We start from the raw sequence: 18549 nt of genomic DNA on the forward strand, positions 1-18549 counted from the left end.
TGCCAATCAGCAGTTACCCACCTGAACTAATCCAATATCCTTCCAATAAATCAGACGAGTCCTCTCCCTTGACTGTATTCCAATGATTCCCTGTGGATGGCCATGGTTGAAATTGGGCCTGTGGTTTCAAGTGACCTGACAATGGTCACTGTTGAGACTCATAGTGATGGAAACCAGTCCAAGAAGAAGTGGGTTTATCTTGAAAAGGGAAAGAATTAATAGGAATCTGGGGGGAGCTTTTTCACATAGAGGGTAGTGTCTATGGAATAAGCAGACAGAGGAGATAGTTGAGGCAGAAACTGTAACAACATTTAAAAGGCATTTAGGCATGTACATGGACAGGAAAGGTTTAGAGGAATGTGGGCCAATAGCGGGCAGGTGGGACGAATGTTTAGTTTAATTTAGTTTAGAGGTACAGCACGAAAATAGGCCCTTTGGCCCACAGAGTCGGCATCAACCAGCGATGCTCATACACTGCATAATCTTACACACCAGGGACAATGTAGAATTTATTTTACCAAAGCCAAATTAACTTACAAAACTGTACGTCTTTGGAGTGTGGGAGGAAACTGGAGCACCTGGAGTAAACCCATAGGTCAAGGAGAGAACGTACAAACTCCGTACAGGCAGCACCCATAGTCAGGATCGAACCCGGGTCTCTGGCGCTGCGCCACTGTGCTGCCAACGATTGTAGACAGGGCGCTTGGTCGGTCATGGGTTGTAGACATGGGCAACTTGGGCCTGTTCCCGCGCTGTATGACTCAATGACAAAGAATGCTAGGCGTGGGGTTGGGTAGAAGGGAGAGATAGGCAAGAGAAAAGAAACTTTCAAAACATTGGGGATTTTCCCTGAAGTTGTGCCTGTGAGCATTTTCATGAATAGTTATGGATTCAGGTTCTGCTAAAGATTAAGCTCTGACTGAACCCAACAAAAAGACCTTTTAATGGACAAATATACATGTCTGCAGTTTTCCTTTTAAATGTGCATTAGGTCATCTATTGATTTTGGACCAAGTAAAATTAAATGAAAGTCATCTAATTTATTTTTTAGATTCATACTTCTAAAGCATCTAATTACAAAGTGTCTACTGTAAACTTGCAAAGATGTTTTTGTAATGTAATGTGAAGGTTTTTTTTGAACAGTAGTTAGGTGCGGACTAAAATGATACAGCTGCGCATATTCATCGAGATTCTCACTTATTTCTGGCAGAGGCGTGCTCCTTTACATTGGGAACATCTTAAACTCATTTAAAGTGAAGCACCTGAACAAACATGTTGTAAAAGTTGTAGAAGTGGGCCATTTCAAGGTATGCCAATGGGCTGGAATTTTTAATTTCTCTTTTTTACAGCAAACAAGCTGCCAGAGGGAGGAAGTTCAATCTGAATGTTTGTAACAGTGGAAGTAGAATGGAAATGGCTAAAGCCGCAAGTAAAACTGCTCCATTCTCGTGTACCAGGACGGAACTTTTTTTTCCTTGCAAAGAGCAGACTTTGTCTTCTTGCTGCCTTTAAAAGTACCTTGATAGATTGTTTGTTTAAGGTGTCCTTGTGTGAATCAATCCAAGTTCTCCATTGCATGAAAAGAAAATGAATTTGATTGCACATTTGGGAGGCAGATGCATTCACTACTGTGGTGTATAAACGCTTCATATTGCAAAACTGCTTTGTGCCAATTGCTCTGCTGGAAATTGTTTGTGTCATAAAGTAAACTGTTTGATCACGAAATGCCAACAAGAAAAAAAACCAGGGGGATAAAAGGGGGTGGGGGAAATTTCAGAAGCTTATTTCTGGCTCAGCCCCTGACGTTGGTTTTGGAAAGTGGTTGGCGTGCGCAGATGTGCAGTTTCAAATGACAAGCTTTCATTTCTCACTGAAAAACGAGCCTAGCATTTTATAAAACAAACTGTTTACTTTGCCAACATAAATATCCATGCGTAGAATCGGTAGACTTTTCAGTAAAATGTTGGTCGTCGCAGTTACGCAAGAGAAAAATGTAAATGGGAAAGGTTTCGGTCTCGTGATCGCTGAAGCGACTCAATGTTGAGGAAGCTTGAGGTAAATGTCACAGGCTGGATATTACCCTCCTGGGATCGCCTCCTAGAATTAGGCTCCATGGGACCCCGTGCTTGAGTAACTCAGCGGTTCAGGCAGCATCTCTGGAGAAAAAGAATAGGTGACGTTTTGGGTCGGATACCTTCTTCAGACTCCATTAGACAATGTCAACTATTCCTTTTCTCCAGAGATGCTGCTTGACCCGCTGGGTTACTCCAGCTTTTTGTGTCTATCTTTGGTATAAACCGGCATCTGCAGTTCCTTACTACATTCCATGGCACCCCATGCTTGTCCTTACCTGGTCCACAGGTGAAGGACTATCTTGCTGGCCCAATTTTCCTCTTGCATTACCCATCAGCTCCCTTCCCAAAGCTAATGTCCTGCCACCTACCTGCACCAGGGCCAATGAACCTACTAACCAGCGCAACCATGGGACGTGAGAGGAGACCGGCGCTACTGGGCAGACCCACATGTCCACAGGGAGAGCATGCAAGCTCAACACAGACGGTATCAGAGAACAGGATTGAACCCAGGTTTCTGGCATGATGAGTATTGGCTCTATCAGTTTCCATTCCCGCTCAGGATTATAACAGGGTAATTAAGAAAAAAATCCACGGGGTCCATTGATTGAATGAAAGATACTGCTTGGAAACAGGCCTCGATTCTCCTACGCTGGGTAACAGACTCTTTGCATCTACCCTTCCTATTCCTCTCATGATCTCATACACCTCTATAAGATCGCCCCTCATCCTCCTGTGCTCCAAGGAATAAAGTCCTAGCCTGCCCAACCTCTCCCTATAGCTCAGGGTCTCAAGTCCTGGCAACATTCTCAAGTGTGTGATTTTATCGAGGAATTTCATGTACAAAAGCCTTTGTAAAAATCACTGCAGTAAGGTTTTGTTTGAAGATTTGCCTGTATTTAAGTGTTACCTTTGAATCCCTTTTTAGGTCGGACCATTAATATTCGATCAGCTGGCCTAATAGGAAGACATGGACCACAATCAAAGCAGCCGTTCATGGTGGCCTTTTTCAAAGCCAGTGAGGTGTTACTCCGCTCTGTCCGGGCTGCCAATGGCAAACGCAAAAACCAAAATCGAAACAAGTCTAGCGGCTCGCACGATTCCTCAAGGTTATCCAGTCCTGGAGGTATGAAAGTTGAGACCTGCACATGAAACGTTGGGGCAAATTTCCTCTGTGTGTCACAGGTTTCTTGGAAGGCCGATTACAATCTTGCCACATAAATGACCTATTGAATATGCTCCTTGACCTTTCAAATAACATCTAACACTTTCTTTCTTATTAATTAATTGCAATGGTGACTCTATATTTCATTGTGGATTTGACTTCTTCCCAAGATTTCAGCATCTGCAGTCCTTTATGCAGTCTTCTTGGTTACTTGGTTTTATTAGTTCATAACCCTAGTTGATTTTCCATGAATTTTTGAAGGACATGTTAAGTTTATTAGTTCATGAGTTCTAAGAGCAGAATTAGGCCATTCGGTCCATCAAGTCTACTCCGCCATTCAATCTTGGCCAATCCACCTTTCCCGCTCAACCCCATTCTCCTGTCTACTCCCCATAATCCCTGACATGAACAAGACATTGATAAGGAAAAGACTGTCTATCATTCCATTAAAAACTGCCTGAGCCGCGTTACTGTAACCTGTGACCTGTCCAACCACAATGAAACCACCTCCATATTAGTTATCACAATATTTTTTTTCTAGTGTGGTGCAAAATTTATACGAATGGCTTTGATCTTACAGAAACATTTTCCTTCAATTTATCTGTCAGTCCTAATTTCTCAGTGGTCACTTTGGATACTCTAATTTTTGTTGATTTGATTAAAACCATGATGTGGGCCTACTGTCATTCGTTTATAAGGAACATAAATCAGTAGTCCTTTACCAGAGGATTTGGAAAACATAATTAAAGAGTTAGATGACAAGAACGACTTCTTACTTCCTGCCTCTGTGAGTATATGTTTGTGGTCGTGTTTGCCTGTATTTCATGCATGCATCCCCTTGGGACACAGCTAGCTCTCTGCCTGTTCTGTTAGGAGTGGTAAACGACTCCTGCAGGCACCCAGACCCAAGCTCTTGTCCATCCGCTGTGATGGCTCAAGAAAATATGATTCTAAAGCATTTGGCAAGAATGATTAACTATTTCTGTCAAATGTAATTAATACGATATTGAAATCTGTTCACTAATCCTGAACTCCCATCAGCGCCAACAACATATTAAGTGTGTTTGCTGTGGGTTCCAACACACAGGGAAAAAAATAACTGAAAAACGAAACAGTGCACTTTGCTGTTTATGTATTTCAGGGTTTGTAAAGCTACTGGGGCAAATACAACATTGAAGTTGTGTAAGTTGCCAAGGAGATTGAGAACTCCTAAGCTTAAATCTCCACACAGTTCATGCAATAGTCAATGTTCCATTTTGTTTTCTTTTCTGCTTTTCCAAATGGTAATGACATCTGTTTCCAGATAATGAGTATGATTATGTTTGACAGAGTGTAAAACTTATTTTGAGTGGCTTAAATACAGTATTTAAGATTCAACTGAAACAGAATGACAAAAAATGTCATTTTAATTGTGATAATTAAAAGCATATTTAAAAGAATGAGTCAATCACATGCCATATGCTTCCAAGTTGCAAAGTGATGAAATTGCCAGTTTTCCTATCAAATTGTGCTGTCAAAGCAGTTCACCTGCATACAATTGGCAACCATCACTCAATGCCTATGTTGAAAAACTGGAGCGACTAGGCTTACATACACTGGAATTTAGAAGGATGAGAGGGGATCTTATTGAAACATATAAGATTATTAAGGGGTTGGACACGTTAGAGGCAGGAAACATGTTCCCAATGTTAGGGGAGTCCAGAAGCAGGGGCCACAGTTTAAGAATAAAGGGTAGGCCATTTAGAACGGAGATGAGGAAAAACTTTTTCAGTCAGAGAGTTGTAAATCTGTGGAATTCTCTGCCTCAGAAGGCAGTGGAGGCCAATTCTCTGAATGCTTTCAAGAGAGAGCTAGATAGAGCTCTTAAGGATAGCGGAATCAGAGGGTATGGGGAGAAGTCAGGAACGGGGTACTGATTGAGAACGATCAGCCATGATCACATTGAATGGTGGTGCTGGCTCGAAAGGCCGAATGGTCTATTCCTGCACCTATTGTCTATTGTCTATTGACCAGAAGGGTTTCTTTCAAACACATTCTGAGAACTCAGTTTCAAACATTGGAGTGCCAGGAAGGCTTTGGAAGCCCTCTTGTGGGTTAGAAATCAATCTCAGCTCTGCGCTGCAATGGTGGTGTGCAGCTTAGGCTGTAGTTTCACTGAAATTGGTCAAAGCACTCTTGAGCTGGGGAATAATCACCCAGGGCACACAGTCCTCTTCACTGTGTCACAGATGCCCCTGTCTTTTTGCTGGTTGATGAGTGGATCAGATTCCGCTGCAACATTTAGCCGAGTGAATTGGTCTGCCAAAGAAGGGATAATTGGTCAATCACTTATAATCAAAATGGTGCAAGGGGAAGTCATGGAGTCATAGAGTTGTGTAGCACAGAAACTGGCCCTTCGGCCCACCATGTCCATGTGGTCCATTTTTCCCATCCACACTTGCCTGTGTTAGGTCTGCATCCTTCGATGCCTTGCCTATTCAAATGTTGGTCTCAATGCCTCTTAAACACAGTAATAGTATCTCATTCTTTGGCAACACATTCCAGACTTCAACCACTCTCTGCCAAAAAAACCCCAATTCCCTCAAATGTGCTTTAAAACTCCTTAAGCCTATTGTCAGTGTCAATAAAGAAAAATAATGAGGAGAAAGTAAACTTCTGCAGGAAAAACCTGAAGGCTTTAAGTCAAATTCAGTTCTGAGTGGGGCCATGGTCTTTTCCCCTGTATGTACTTTACTGAAACTGAGACTGGTCTCACAAGTTAAAGCCAGGAGCTCTGCCATAGGCATTGTGGAGGTGTGGTGAGAAGGCAAGATAATTGACCAGCATTCAGCCACACCAAATGCTAATGTAGTGGGGATGCCTCTATTGAGCGAACAAGGGCACTGCCCCCCTTCATTCAGGGTTATTTGTCACATCTGTTGAACTTGTTTAAATGTTCTAAAGAGGTATTGTTGATTGTGATGGTTGTATGGATGGATCTTAGGTGGGTTTTTAAACAAAGTGTCTCGCAGGAAGCTAAAAGAAACTAGAGGTCCATTGAAGGGAAGGATTTTCTTCTATGAATAAAGAATGCAGAAAGAATGGAAGCAGAGCATAATGGTGGATGTTTTTCAAACTGAAAGACAGTATTTCAGAAAGGTCAATTTTGCATCAAGTGTCAAGTGTGTTTATTTGTCATATGCACCGGATATAGACAGGAACTATAAAATTCTTACTTGCTGCAGCTTTACAAGCAGATTACTTGCAACAACAACAACAATGTAATAAATTATCAACTATTTCAAATAAACCAAACCATGATGGTAATAATAATAATAATAATAATAATAATAATAATAATATATTCCTTTATTCGTCCCACACCGGGGAAATTTACAAACACCAAAGTACAAAATCATAATAGCGCAAAGTCCGTAGTAGTTCAGTGCTAAGTTGGGGTTGTGGTTAGAGTCGTACAGGTAGTTCAAGAACCTGATGGTACTTGATCCATTTCTATATTTTTGCAGAAGGTTCCGGTATATGGAACAGCATTGTTAAATTTGCAGATGATACAGCTCTTGGCAAAGCACAATGTAATGATGAGTATTAAGCATTCCCTTGGCAGAGTCCCACCTGCCTGCATTCGGCCCATTTATATACTAAAACACTCGTTTGTTTGTTCATGAACTACAGCCAAAACAGTACACGATAGCGCGACAATTTTCGGCCCACCTTACTCACCATCATCCCTTTGGTGCTAATGGAAGAAGTTTCATTGAAATCGTTTTTATATATTTAAAGTTATTCACATTTTAAAGTTTAAATCTATCCCCTAAGGAGGGAGGGAGGTAGGGGGGGGGAGGAGGGAGGATAAAGGGGGTTGAGGGGGATTGAGTGGGGGGGAAGGGGGGAGGTGGAGGGGAAGGGGGGGTGGGAGGGGGAGGGAGAGAGGGGGGAGGGGTGGAGGGGGGAGGAGAGGGTGTTGCACCAATGCAGGAGAGGTTTGGGCCCAACGGGTCCACTTGGTCCAGTATCCCTCTAAACCTGTCCTATCTATGTACCTGACTAATTGCTTCTTAAATATTGTGATAGTCCCTGCCTCAACTACCTGCTCCGGTAACTTATCCCAAACACCCACGCCCTTTGTGTGAAAAAGTTAACCCTCAGATTCCTATAAAATCTTTCCCCTTCACCTTAAACAATTGCCCTCTGGTTCTTGATTCCCCTACCCTGGGCAACAGACTCTGTGTGTCTACCTGATCTATTCCTCACTTGATTTTGTATACCTCTATAAGATCATCCCCTTGTGCTCTAAGGAATAGAGTCCTAGCCTCTTCCTATAGCTCAGGCCCTCGAGTCCTGGCAACATCCTCGTACATCTTCTCTGCATCAGAGATATAGCTCGGAAACAGCCCCTTCAGCCTATTGCGTTTGTGCCAACCAGTAATCACCCTGTGCACTAGCACTACCTTACACACTAGGGACAATTTTCAAGTTTTACTGAAGCCAATTAACCTACAAACCTGTACATCTTTGGAGTGCGGGAGGAAACCAGAGCACCTGGAGAAAACCCCTGCAGTCACAGGGAGAATGTACAAACTCTGTGTAGACAGCCCCCATAGTTAAGGATTGGACCTAGGTCTCTGGCACTGTAAGGCAGCAACTCTACCGCTGCGCCACTGTGGCAGGGCGGACATGTTCCATTTGGTCCTTCAGAATACTTTGTGAAAGAATTCATGCTAGGTTAATTGACAACATCAGCCAAAACATTATGACCACCTGCCTAATATGCTGTGGTCCTCCGTGTGCCGCCAAAACAGTGCCGACCCGCCGAGGCATGGACTCTACAGGACCCCTGAGGGTGTCCTGTGGTATCTGGCACCAAAACATTAGCAGCGAATCCTTCAAGTCCTGCAAGTTGCGAGGTGGAGCCGCCGTGGATCGGACTTGTCGATCCAGCACATCCCACAGATGCTCAATCGGATTGAGATCTGGAGAATTGGAGGCCAGGGCAACACCATGAACACTTCATCATGTTCCTCAAACCATTCCCGAACATTGTGTGCAGTGTGGCAGGGTGCATTATCCTGCTGAAAGAGGCCACTGCCATCAGGGAATACCATTGCCATGAAGGGGTGCACCTGGTCTGCAACAATGTTTAGGTAGGTGACACGTGTCAAATTGACATCCACATGAATGGCCAGACCCAGGGTTTCCCAGCAGAACATTGCCCAGAGCATCACACTCCCTCCGCCGGCTTGTCGTATACCCAAAGTCGGTTCGGACCAGACGGGATAGCCTTCGTTGCCCTCGCGCGTCAATGAGCCTTGGGCGCCCAACACCCTGTCGCCGGTTTATGGTTTGTCCCTCCTCGGACCACTGTCATTAAGTACTCACCACTGCTGACCGGAAGCACCCCACAAGCCTTGCCATTTCAGAGATGCTCTGACCCAGTCGTCTGGCCATAACAATTTGGCTCTTGTCAAAATCGCTCAGGTCTACTCCTGCCCATTTCTCCTGCATCCAACACATCAACTTCAAGACCTGACTGTTCACTTGCTGCCTAATATACCCCACCCCTTGACAGGTGCCATTGTAACAAGATAACCAATGTTTTTCACTTCACCTGTCAGTGGTCATAATGTTTTGGCTGATCGGTGCAGAATCATATGATAAGGGAATTTGAAGGTTGTTTGAGTGATTGATTCCAAGCCCACAGCTGAAATGCTATAGTGTTGGGAATGATTCATTGTAGATGTCTATTACTAGTCATGTCTGGCAGTGTAGGAAGGAACTGCAGATGCTGGTTTAAACCAAAGATAGACACGAAATGCTGGAGTAACTCAACGGGACAGGCAGCATCACTGGAGAGAAGGAATGGGTTACGTTTCAGGTTGAGACAGGTGTCAGAGGTTCTGGAGAGAAGGCAGGAAAATGGAGTTAGGAGGGAGAGATACTGTAGATCAGCCATGATTGAATGGCGGAGTAGACTTGATGGGCCGAATGGCCTAATTCTACTCCTATTCCTTATGACCTTATTACCTTATGAGACCCTTCTTCAGACTCGAAAGGGTGACGTTTCGGGTCGAGACCCTTCTTCAGACTGGCAGTGAATGGTCTTCCTTACTACCCTGGGAAGATCGCTGGGAGTATGCTCAGCAAAATGCAGAAGGCAGCAAATTTGATTGATTTACTCTGGAAGCAATGGGCCAAACTGGGCCAAATGATGTTCCATTTTGATAAAAGATGGGTCGTGTGGATTGTTGGGGGAAACAATTAAAGCACGTTTTCTCTGTAGGTGTATCAATAAACAAGGCTTGGAAATCCAATAAGAAACTGGAAATTGAAAAAGCACAAACGGAATGAAAGCACCAAGGGAATAAATATCAATGGTCCCTTTCTGAAGAGATTTCTTCAGCTCCTCGCTGGAGTTATAATGGGAAACTGGTGGCGCCCAAAGAAATATCAGGGCTGGCACATTTAATTTACACCAATAAGTTGGAAGTTTAAAATATAGGGAGGCACAGTGGTACAGCGGTAGAGTTGCTGCCTTACAGCGCCGGAGAACCGGGTTCGATCCTGACTATGGGTGCTGCCTGTACAGAGTTTGTTCGTTCTCCCAGTGACCGTGTGCGTTTCCCACACTCTAGAGACGTACAGGTTTGTAGGTTGGTTGGCTTTGGTGAAAATTGTAAATTATTTCTAGTGTGTAGGGTCCGAAACTGAGATAACGTAGAACTAGTATACGGGTGACTGTTGGTCGGAGCAGACTCGATGGGCCAAAGGGCTTCTTTTCATGCTGTATCTTTAAACTAAACTAAGCTAAATGTCTGCATCACGTGGGATGCAAAGGCAGATTGTCAATGCTGCCATTATCTGCAGACTATTGACTGGTGCTTATCTTTCACCAAACAGATTACAACACCAGCGAGCAGAAACAAGCCTGCAAGAAGCATGAACTCTATGTCAGTTTCCGGGATTTGGGATGGCAGGTAACACATTTTGTTTTCCTTTCTGCTTCTGTAATGTGTTTGGAGTATTGTTTTAGACAATACTCCAATGTGTTCCAGTTCCTTCTCAGGATGGAGCAATGAACATAACAGTCATTACAGACGACACAGAAAATTGGTTCAATTGAATTCAGTGGGAAAGGTCGTTAACGTATATGGAAGGATATGGATCCTGCTATATCCTTGGAATTGGAAATTTGGGTGGAGATGTGGTTTAATCTTTTTAGTTTTAGTTTAGTTTTAAACTGTTTAATCTGCACAAATGTTTGGTGGTGTATTTTGCAAGAGGAAACTACGCTTTAAATGGTAGGGCATTGATGTATAGAGGGATCTTGGGATGCAAGCCCAAATCGTGCTGAAAGTGGATAGGGTGTTAAAGAAGTCATGAAACATGCTTGTCTTCATCGGTCAGGGCGTATTTTTGAAAATGGTGAAGTTGCAGCTTTATATAACTTTACTGAGAGCACATTTGGAATATTGTGTGCAGTTCTGGTCGCCACATTACAAGAGAGGATCACCAGGATTACTGCCTGGAGTAGAGGGTATTAGCTGTAAGAAGAGTTTGCACAAACTTGGATTGTTTTCCCTGGAACATCGGAGTCTGAGAGGCAACTTGATAGACGTATGTACATAAAGCATATACATAAAACATATGGATGAGAGGCAGAGAGACAGTCAGTCTTGCTTCGCAGGGTGGAAATGTCAAAATGTCAAAAACTAAAGGGCTTGGGTTTAAGGTGGTAGGGGGAACGTTTAAAGGACATCTGCAAGGCAAATTGTTTGATGCAGGGAAAGGTAGGTGCCTCGAATATGCTGCCTGGGGCAATGGTAGAAGCAGATATGATAGCAATGTTTAGAAACATGAAGACAGATAAATGAACAGGCAGGGAATAGAGGGATACAAGCCATGTGCAGAAAAATGGGATTAAGTTACATTGGCATCAGTGTCGGCACAATCATGAGGGGCCTGTTTCTCGGCTGCACCGATCTATGTTCTATGATCTACTTTCCCCTCAGACTCTCCTCGCAGAATTGACCAGTTAATTTGATTTGGGGATTTTAATGTGGAGAGAAGGCAGTATATTGCCTGCCAGCTGTCTCACATCTCATTATGTTACATAGAAACATAGAAACATAGAAAATAGGTGCAGGAGTAGGTCATTTGACTCTTCGAGCCAGCAACGTCATTCAATATGATCATGGCTGATCATCCACAATCAGTACCCCGTTCCTGCTTTCTCCCCATATCCCTTGACTCCGCTAAAGAGCTAAATTGATTTAAGAGCTAAATCTAACTCTCTCTTGAAAACATCCAGTGAATTGGCCTCCACTGCCTTCTGTGGCAGAGAATTCCACAGATTCACAACTGTAATAAATTGTATATTAAGGATGCTGACATCCAAACCATGGCACTGTGATGCTTCAAATGAGCCGTGCCACACGCTATTACTATAAGGCCATAATGATGATGTCTGTTCAAACTTATGTCATTATATATTGTTTTTTGTTCCCTTATTGCCCCAATCATTCTGCAATCTACAATAGGAGAGCAGAAACCTAGTAGTCTGCAGTGAGTAACTCCCCTTCAGCCATCCCAAAGCCTCTCAGCCATCAACAAGGATGGCCACTTGCATGAAGTAAATGTTACTTGCACTGATCAATGACAAATCTCTCTGCCCTGGTCCAATCTGTCTAATCAGTTAAAATTGGGACTAATTCGTCACCAGCCTCCATTTTCAAGAACAGCCATTCTCACTCCTATGTGTGTTTTTTTTGCTGAAACACAGATTAATGAGTGAGCCTGATAAAGGCTAATGTTAACCAGGCAGGTCATGCTTAGGCTCAGGGTAAGTGGCGGCAGTAAGGGTGAGTGAACAGTGTGTGTTGCTGATGTTTGCAGAAGGAGATTTTCCCATCTTACTGTCCAACCAACACATGCTGTGATCGTGCCTGTACCCTTCCTACCCACAACAAATAATCCCGATGCTTAAATGTGTATTGCATACTTGCCAACAAATTCTGGTTCTTGTATTTCATCAGGCAAGCGGCCATCTCTCAGATCTCTGTATATTTGGTTTAATTTGTGTTAAAGAGAGACTTTGTCCCCAAAACAGAAGCTGGAAGGTGAAAGGTGAAAGGCTTGGATAGAGTGGATATGGAGAGAATGTTTCCACTAGTGGGATAGTCTAGGGCCAGAGGCCATAGCCTCAGAATTAAAGGACGTTCTTTTAGGAAGGAGATTAGGAGGAATTTCTTTAGCCAGATGGTGGTGAATCTGGAATTCGTTGCCACAGACAGCAGTGGAGGTCAAGTCAATGGATATTTTTAGGGTGGAGATTGCCAGAGTCCTGATTAGTATGGGTGTCAGAGGTTATGGGGAGAAGGCAGGAGAATGGGGTTGAGAGGGAAAGATAGATCAGCCATGATTGAATGATGGAGTAGACTTAATGGACGAATGGCCTAATTCTGCTCTACTGTGACCAAAAAAAAATTACATGTGTGCTATCAATATTTTGCTGATCATTGAAATTTGATCCAAAGTACACTGAAGATGCACAATCCTAAATGATTTGTTTGAGAGAGATTGTAATATGGAAAGGAGTTCCTGTATTTTCCAAATCAAAATGCAGTTTCTTAAAATCATTTTCAAATAGCAGTAATATGATTTTCTTAAACTGTGTTTCCAGGACTGGATCATAGCACCAGAAGGATATGCTGCGTTCTACTGCGACGGGGAATGTTCCTTTCCACTCAATGCTCACATGAATGCCACAAACCACGCAATTGTCCAAACACTGGTACGTGCCATGCTCTTAACAGCTGGAATCCAGGCTCAGGTTTTACAGATGTGCTAACGCTATTTTACGTGATCTATACACCGGTGGGTGGATTTATGCCTCTTTACAGGCAAGTTCTGGAAAACCGTGAGGCAGAGATCTGTCATGTGTGATGGCATAGGGCTGTGGTTTGTGATTGTATACCCATTGTATGCAACGCCAACTAGTCAACATCACTGCAACAAATGGTGGCTTGGTTGTATTTGTGTATAGTATTAACTGATCTGATGGATAGCACACAAAACAAAACTTTTCACTGTGTCTTGGCACACATGACAGTAACAAACTTAAACTTGAACCTCCATGAAGTCAACGCCAGGTTCAGTGTACAATGAGTGGCTGGTTTGATATCACATGCTTCATGTCATCCCATGTAAAGAATTTCTAGCCCAGGTAACTTGAATTAATTTTTTTGCTTGTTTATATTTCTGGAAATTGAAAATTAGGACTTAACCAATCCTTAACTTTGTGCACATTGACTAACAAGTTATCCTTGAGATTGCCTGTATTGTAGAAAAAAATTGAATACTCACACTGAGGGTGGTAAGTAAAAGTAATGAGCTGAAGGAGGAGGTAGTTGCGGCAGGTACTACAATAAGGTTTAAAAGACACTTGGACATATGCATGGATCAGAAATGTTTAGAGGGAGCAGGTACTATTGCAACATTTAAGAAATATTTAAACAGGTACATGGATAGGATAGGTTTAGACGGATATGGGCCAACTGCAAGCAGGTGGGTCTCGTGTAGATGGGACATAGAAACATAGAAACATAGAAACAGAAAATAGGTGCAGGAGGAAGCCATTTGGCCCTTCGAGCCAGCACCACCATTCATGATGATCATGGCTGATCGTCCCCCCAATCAGTAACCCTTGCCTGCCTTCTCCCCATATCCCTTGATTCCACTAGCCCCTAGAGCTCTATCTAACTCTCTCTTAAATCCATCCAGTGATTTGGCTTCCACTGCCCTCTGTGGCAGAGAATTCCACAAATTCTCAACTCTCTGGGTGAAAAAGTTTTTTCTCATTTCAGTTTTAAATGGCCTCCCCTTTATTCTAAGACTGTGTCCCCTGGTTCTGGTCTCCCCCAACATTGGGAACATTTTTCCTGCATCTCGCTTGTCCAGTCCTTTTATAATTTTATATGTTTCTATAAGATCCCCTCTCATCCTTCTAAACTCCAGTGAATACAAGCCTAGGCTTTTCAATCTTTCCTCGTATGTCAGTCCCGCCATCCCAGGGATCAATCTCGTGTATCTATGCTGCACTGCCTCAATTACAAGGATGTCCTTCCTCAAATTAGGAGACCAAAACTGTATACAATACTCCAGATGTGGTCTTACCAGGGCCCTATACAACTGCAGAAGAACCTATTTACTCCTATACTGAAATCCTCTTGTTATGAAGGCCAACATTCCATTAGCTTTCTTCACAACCTGCTGTACCTGCACGCCAACTTTCAGTGACTGGTGTACAAGGACACCCAGGTCTCGCTGCACCTCCCCCTTACCTAACCTAACTCCATTGAGATAATAATCTGCCTCCTTGTTTTTGCCGCCAAAGTGGATAACCTCACATTTATCTATATTATACTGCATCTGCCACGCATCTGCCCACTCACTCAACCTGTCCAGGTCACCCTGCAACCTCCTAACATCCTCTTCACAGTTTACACTGCCACCCAGCTTTGTGTCATCCGCAAACTTGCTAGTGTTGCTTCTAATTCCCTCTTCCAAATCATTAATATATATGGTAAACAGTTGCGGCCCCAACATCGAGCCTTGCGGCACTCCACTCGCCACTGCCAGCCATTCTGAAAAGGACCCGTTTACTCCTACTCTTTGTTTCCTATCTGCCAACCAATTTTCTATCCATGTCAACACCCTACCCCCAATACCATGTGCTCTAATTTTAGTCACCAATCTCCCGTGCGGGACCTTGTCAAAGGCTTTCTGAAAGTCTAGATACACTACATCCAATGGCTCCCCTTCATTCATTTTACTTGTCACGTCCTCAAAAAATTCCAGAAGATTAGTCAAGCATGATTTCCCCTTCATAAATCCATGCTGACTTGGACTTATCCTTTTACTGCTATCCAAATGCACCGTGATTACCTCTTTAATAATTGACTCCAACATCTTTCCCACCACCGAAGTCAGGCTAACTGGTCTGTAATTCCCCGTTTTCTCTCTCTCGCTCCTTTCTTGAAAAGTGGGATAACATTAGCTATCCTCCAATCCACAGAAACTGATCCTGAATCTATTGAACATTGAAAAATGATCACCAATGCGTCCACTATTTCTAGAGCCACCTCCCTGAGGACCCTGGGATGCAGACCATCAGGCCTAGGGGATTTATCATCTTTCAGGCCCATTAGTCTACCCAATACTATTTCTTGCCTAATGAAAATTTCTTTCAGTTCCTCTACCCCCCTAGATCCTCTGTCCTCCAGTACATCTGGGAGATTGTTTGTGTCTTCCTTAGTGAAGACAGATCCGAAGTACCTGTTCAACTCTTCTGCCATTTCCTTGTTACCCATAATAATTTCACCCGTGTCTGCCTTCAAGGGACCCACATTTGACTTTGCTACTCTTTTTCTCTTAACATATCTAAAGAAGCTTTTACTGTCCTTCTTTATATTCTTGGCCAGCTTCCCCTCGTACTTCATCTTTTCAGCCCGTGTTGCCCGTTTTGTTGCCTTCTGTTGTCCTATGAAAGTTTCCCCAATCCTCTGGCTTATGGCTACTCTTTGCTGTGTTATACATCTTTACTTTTAGTTTTATTCCATCCCTAACATCCCTTGTCAGCCATGGTTGCCTCCTACTCCCCTTAGAATCTTTCTTCCATTTTGGAATGAAATGATCCTGCATCTTCCGGATTATGCCCAGAAATTCCTGCCATTGCTGTTCCACCGTCAATCCTGCTAGGATCCCTTTCCAGTCTACCTTGGCCAGCTCCACTCTCATGCCTTCATAGTGCCCTTTGTTCAACTGCAACACTGACACTTCCGATTTAACCTTCTCCTTCTCAAATTGCAGATTAAAACTAATCATATTATGATCACTACCTCCAAGCGGTTCCTTTACCTCGAGTTCTCTTATGTTGGTCGATGTGGGCAAGTTGGGCCAAAGGGCCTGTTTCCACACTGTTTCACTCTACAACTCAATGACTCTATAATATCGACCAAACACGGGCAGGTGGGACATCTTGGTTGGCATGGGCAAGTTGGGCCGAAGGACCTGTTTCTGTGCTGTATGAATCTATGACTCAGATATTTGGATAGAACGATGTCGATGTCATTGTAGAGGAATCCTGCAGCTGTGATGATCTCATTATTTTTACATCTGCAACATTGACCCAATAAAAAGAAGCACTCAATCAATTCTTACATTACTCCCATTATGCTATGATGGCAGGCCTGAAATTTGTCATGTTGATAATTTGACAAAAAGGGGTAGCATGCCGATGTCATTAAAAATCCTGTATTGCATACACATCGATCTTTTCATCAAGATTGTGACCGAACAGGATGGCATTTCTGAGCTTGAAATTGGCCCATTACTGCAATGATGTAACACTTTGGTTCAAATGTTGATTCATACGTAACAACAATAAAAGTAAAAATGGAGGGGCCACATGAAATTAGTCAACTTGTTTTTTTTGGATGCAACAATTATTCTTGGCAGTGTGCAGAAACAACGAACTGCAGATGCTGGCTAATGCACCAAAGGACACAAGGTGCTGGAGTAACTCAGCAGGTCAGGCAGCATCTCTGGAGAACAAGGATGGGTGACGTTTCGAGTCAAGAAACTTCCGCAAGTGATTATCAGGGAGGAGATGAAAGCTGGAGGAGGGGAAAGGCAGGGCAAAGCATGGCAGGTAAAGCATTCTTGGCATGTCAGAGAAACACTGCATGGATCCCAACCCGAAACATTACCTATCCACATAGTTATCCATGGAGTTACTCCAGCAATTTGTATCTTCTTTTAGTAGGTTAATTGGCCACTGTAAATTGTGTAGACGAGCAGTAGAACATGGAAAGGACGACAGGAATATGATGAGAATAAAAAATGGGATTAATGTTGGATTTGTATAGATGTTTACGTTGGTGGCTGAGTGGTCATGGTGGGCCGAAGGGCCTGTTTCCAAGCTGCATCTCTCTGAGTCTCTGAAAATCTACATTGATTTAAGGATTTTCTTTTCCTTTTGCAGGTTCACTTGATGTTCCCTGACAACGTCCCCAAACCTTGCTGCGCACCAACCAAGTTAAATGCAATCTCTGTGCTGTACTTTGACGACAGTTCAAATGTCATATTAAAGAAGTATAGAAACATGGTGGTAAGATCGTGCGGTTGCCATTAACGTAAATTGAAGTGGAATGAGGATCCAATTTTAAAAAGTCAATCCCTAAACCATCTTTAAGATTTTTCCAAGTGACTCCAAATTGGGTTTGAAGGTGCTTCATGTACAGTATTATGTATATAGTACTCATTGTGCTTATAATTTATTTCTTTCAATTTAACTACTTTACTACAGGAAAATAAAACAGATGTTCTCAGCCCTTTCTGGCAGAGTGCAAGACAAATGTGGTCGACTAAATATTTATTCAGTAGAGCTGAGAACTGGTACAATTCTAGACAAAGCTTTTCTATATGTTACAAACATTGCAAAAAAGGTGGTAAATGGTTTATTAACTTATCTGATTTCCTGCTATATATATTTTTTATTAAACAGAGGGATTTTAAAATATTTTCACATCATCTCTTTCTTAATCTATACCATATAAAATATTAGAGATTAAAAAGTTGTCTAATATTTGCCTTATCCATAATGTACTGTACATCTACAAACTTGCTGGCCATTATATAAACTATATTACAATTCCTTTGGAGATTTTAACTTTCAAAAGTGTCCCAATTTGTTGCTTGCATCTATTCAGTCCAGTAGTTTAAAATATTAACACCTCATTATTGAGATACTACAACAAAAATAAAAAAATACTACTGCAGAAAACTGGTTGTGCATTTTGGGACTCAGGTTTCACCAACCCAATCCTTAAAGGTTTTCATTTACTGCATTGCGCGTTAAAATCCCGTTAATTCAGCCTCCTTGGGTCTCTGGTGGTGACGGACTGGGAGATTTTCCAGACTATTGGATGTATGTTATTCCCATCCTCCCCCTCCCCCACTCGTTTAATAATCCAATGCACCTCTTGTTCACTTTCTTTCTAAGACGTTACACATTAGAATAATAAATGTTCCAGCAAACCTGGTAAGTGTAAAGGGAGCATGGAAAATGGAATTCTGGTGAGTTTAAAGGGAGCGCAGGAAACGTGGCCCTGATGCGCTTAAGGAGAACACAAAAAACAGGGCCCCACTGAGTTTAAAAAGGATAGTGGGCCCTGTTGAATTTAAAGACAACACAGGAAATGGGGCCTTAGTAAATTTAAAGGGAGCACAAAAACATTAAAAAATACAAGAAAATAG

General features: G+C 42.7%; 1 protein-coding gene across 2 annotated transcripts in view; it reads left to right on the plus strand.

Annotated features, from left to right (window-relative positions):
- The window catches only part of bmp5 (bone morphogenetic protein 5), a 121029-nt gene extending 103028 nt beyond the window's left edge, over positions 1-18001 (plus strand). The window contains exons 4-7 of one of the 2 annotated variants that reach the window (XM_078399169.1): positions 3001-3198; positions 10132-10208; positions 12914-13024; positions 17276-18001. In XM_078399169.1, the coding sequence (XP_078255295.1) occupies positions 3001-3198; positions 10132-10208; positions 12914-13024; positions 17276-17425 (536 nt within the window). In that variant the 3' untranslated portion in view covers positions 17426-18001. The remainder of the gene's footprint in view (positions 1-3000; positions 3199-10131; positions 10209-12913; positions 13025-17275) is intronic. The other variant, XM_078399171.1, reaches the window with a different exon arrangement.
- The last annotated feature ends 548 nt before the right edge of the window (positions 18002-18549 follow it).

Source organism: Rhinoraja longicauda, chromosome 5 (genome assembly GCF_053455715.1).
Source record: "Rhinoraja longicauda isolate Sanriku21f chromosome 5, sRhiLon1.1, whole genome shotgun sequence".
Classification (NCBI taxonomy): Eukaryota; Metazoa; Chordata; class Chondrichthyes; order Rajiformes; family Arhynchobatidae; genus Rhinoraja; species Rhinoraja longicauda.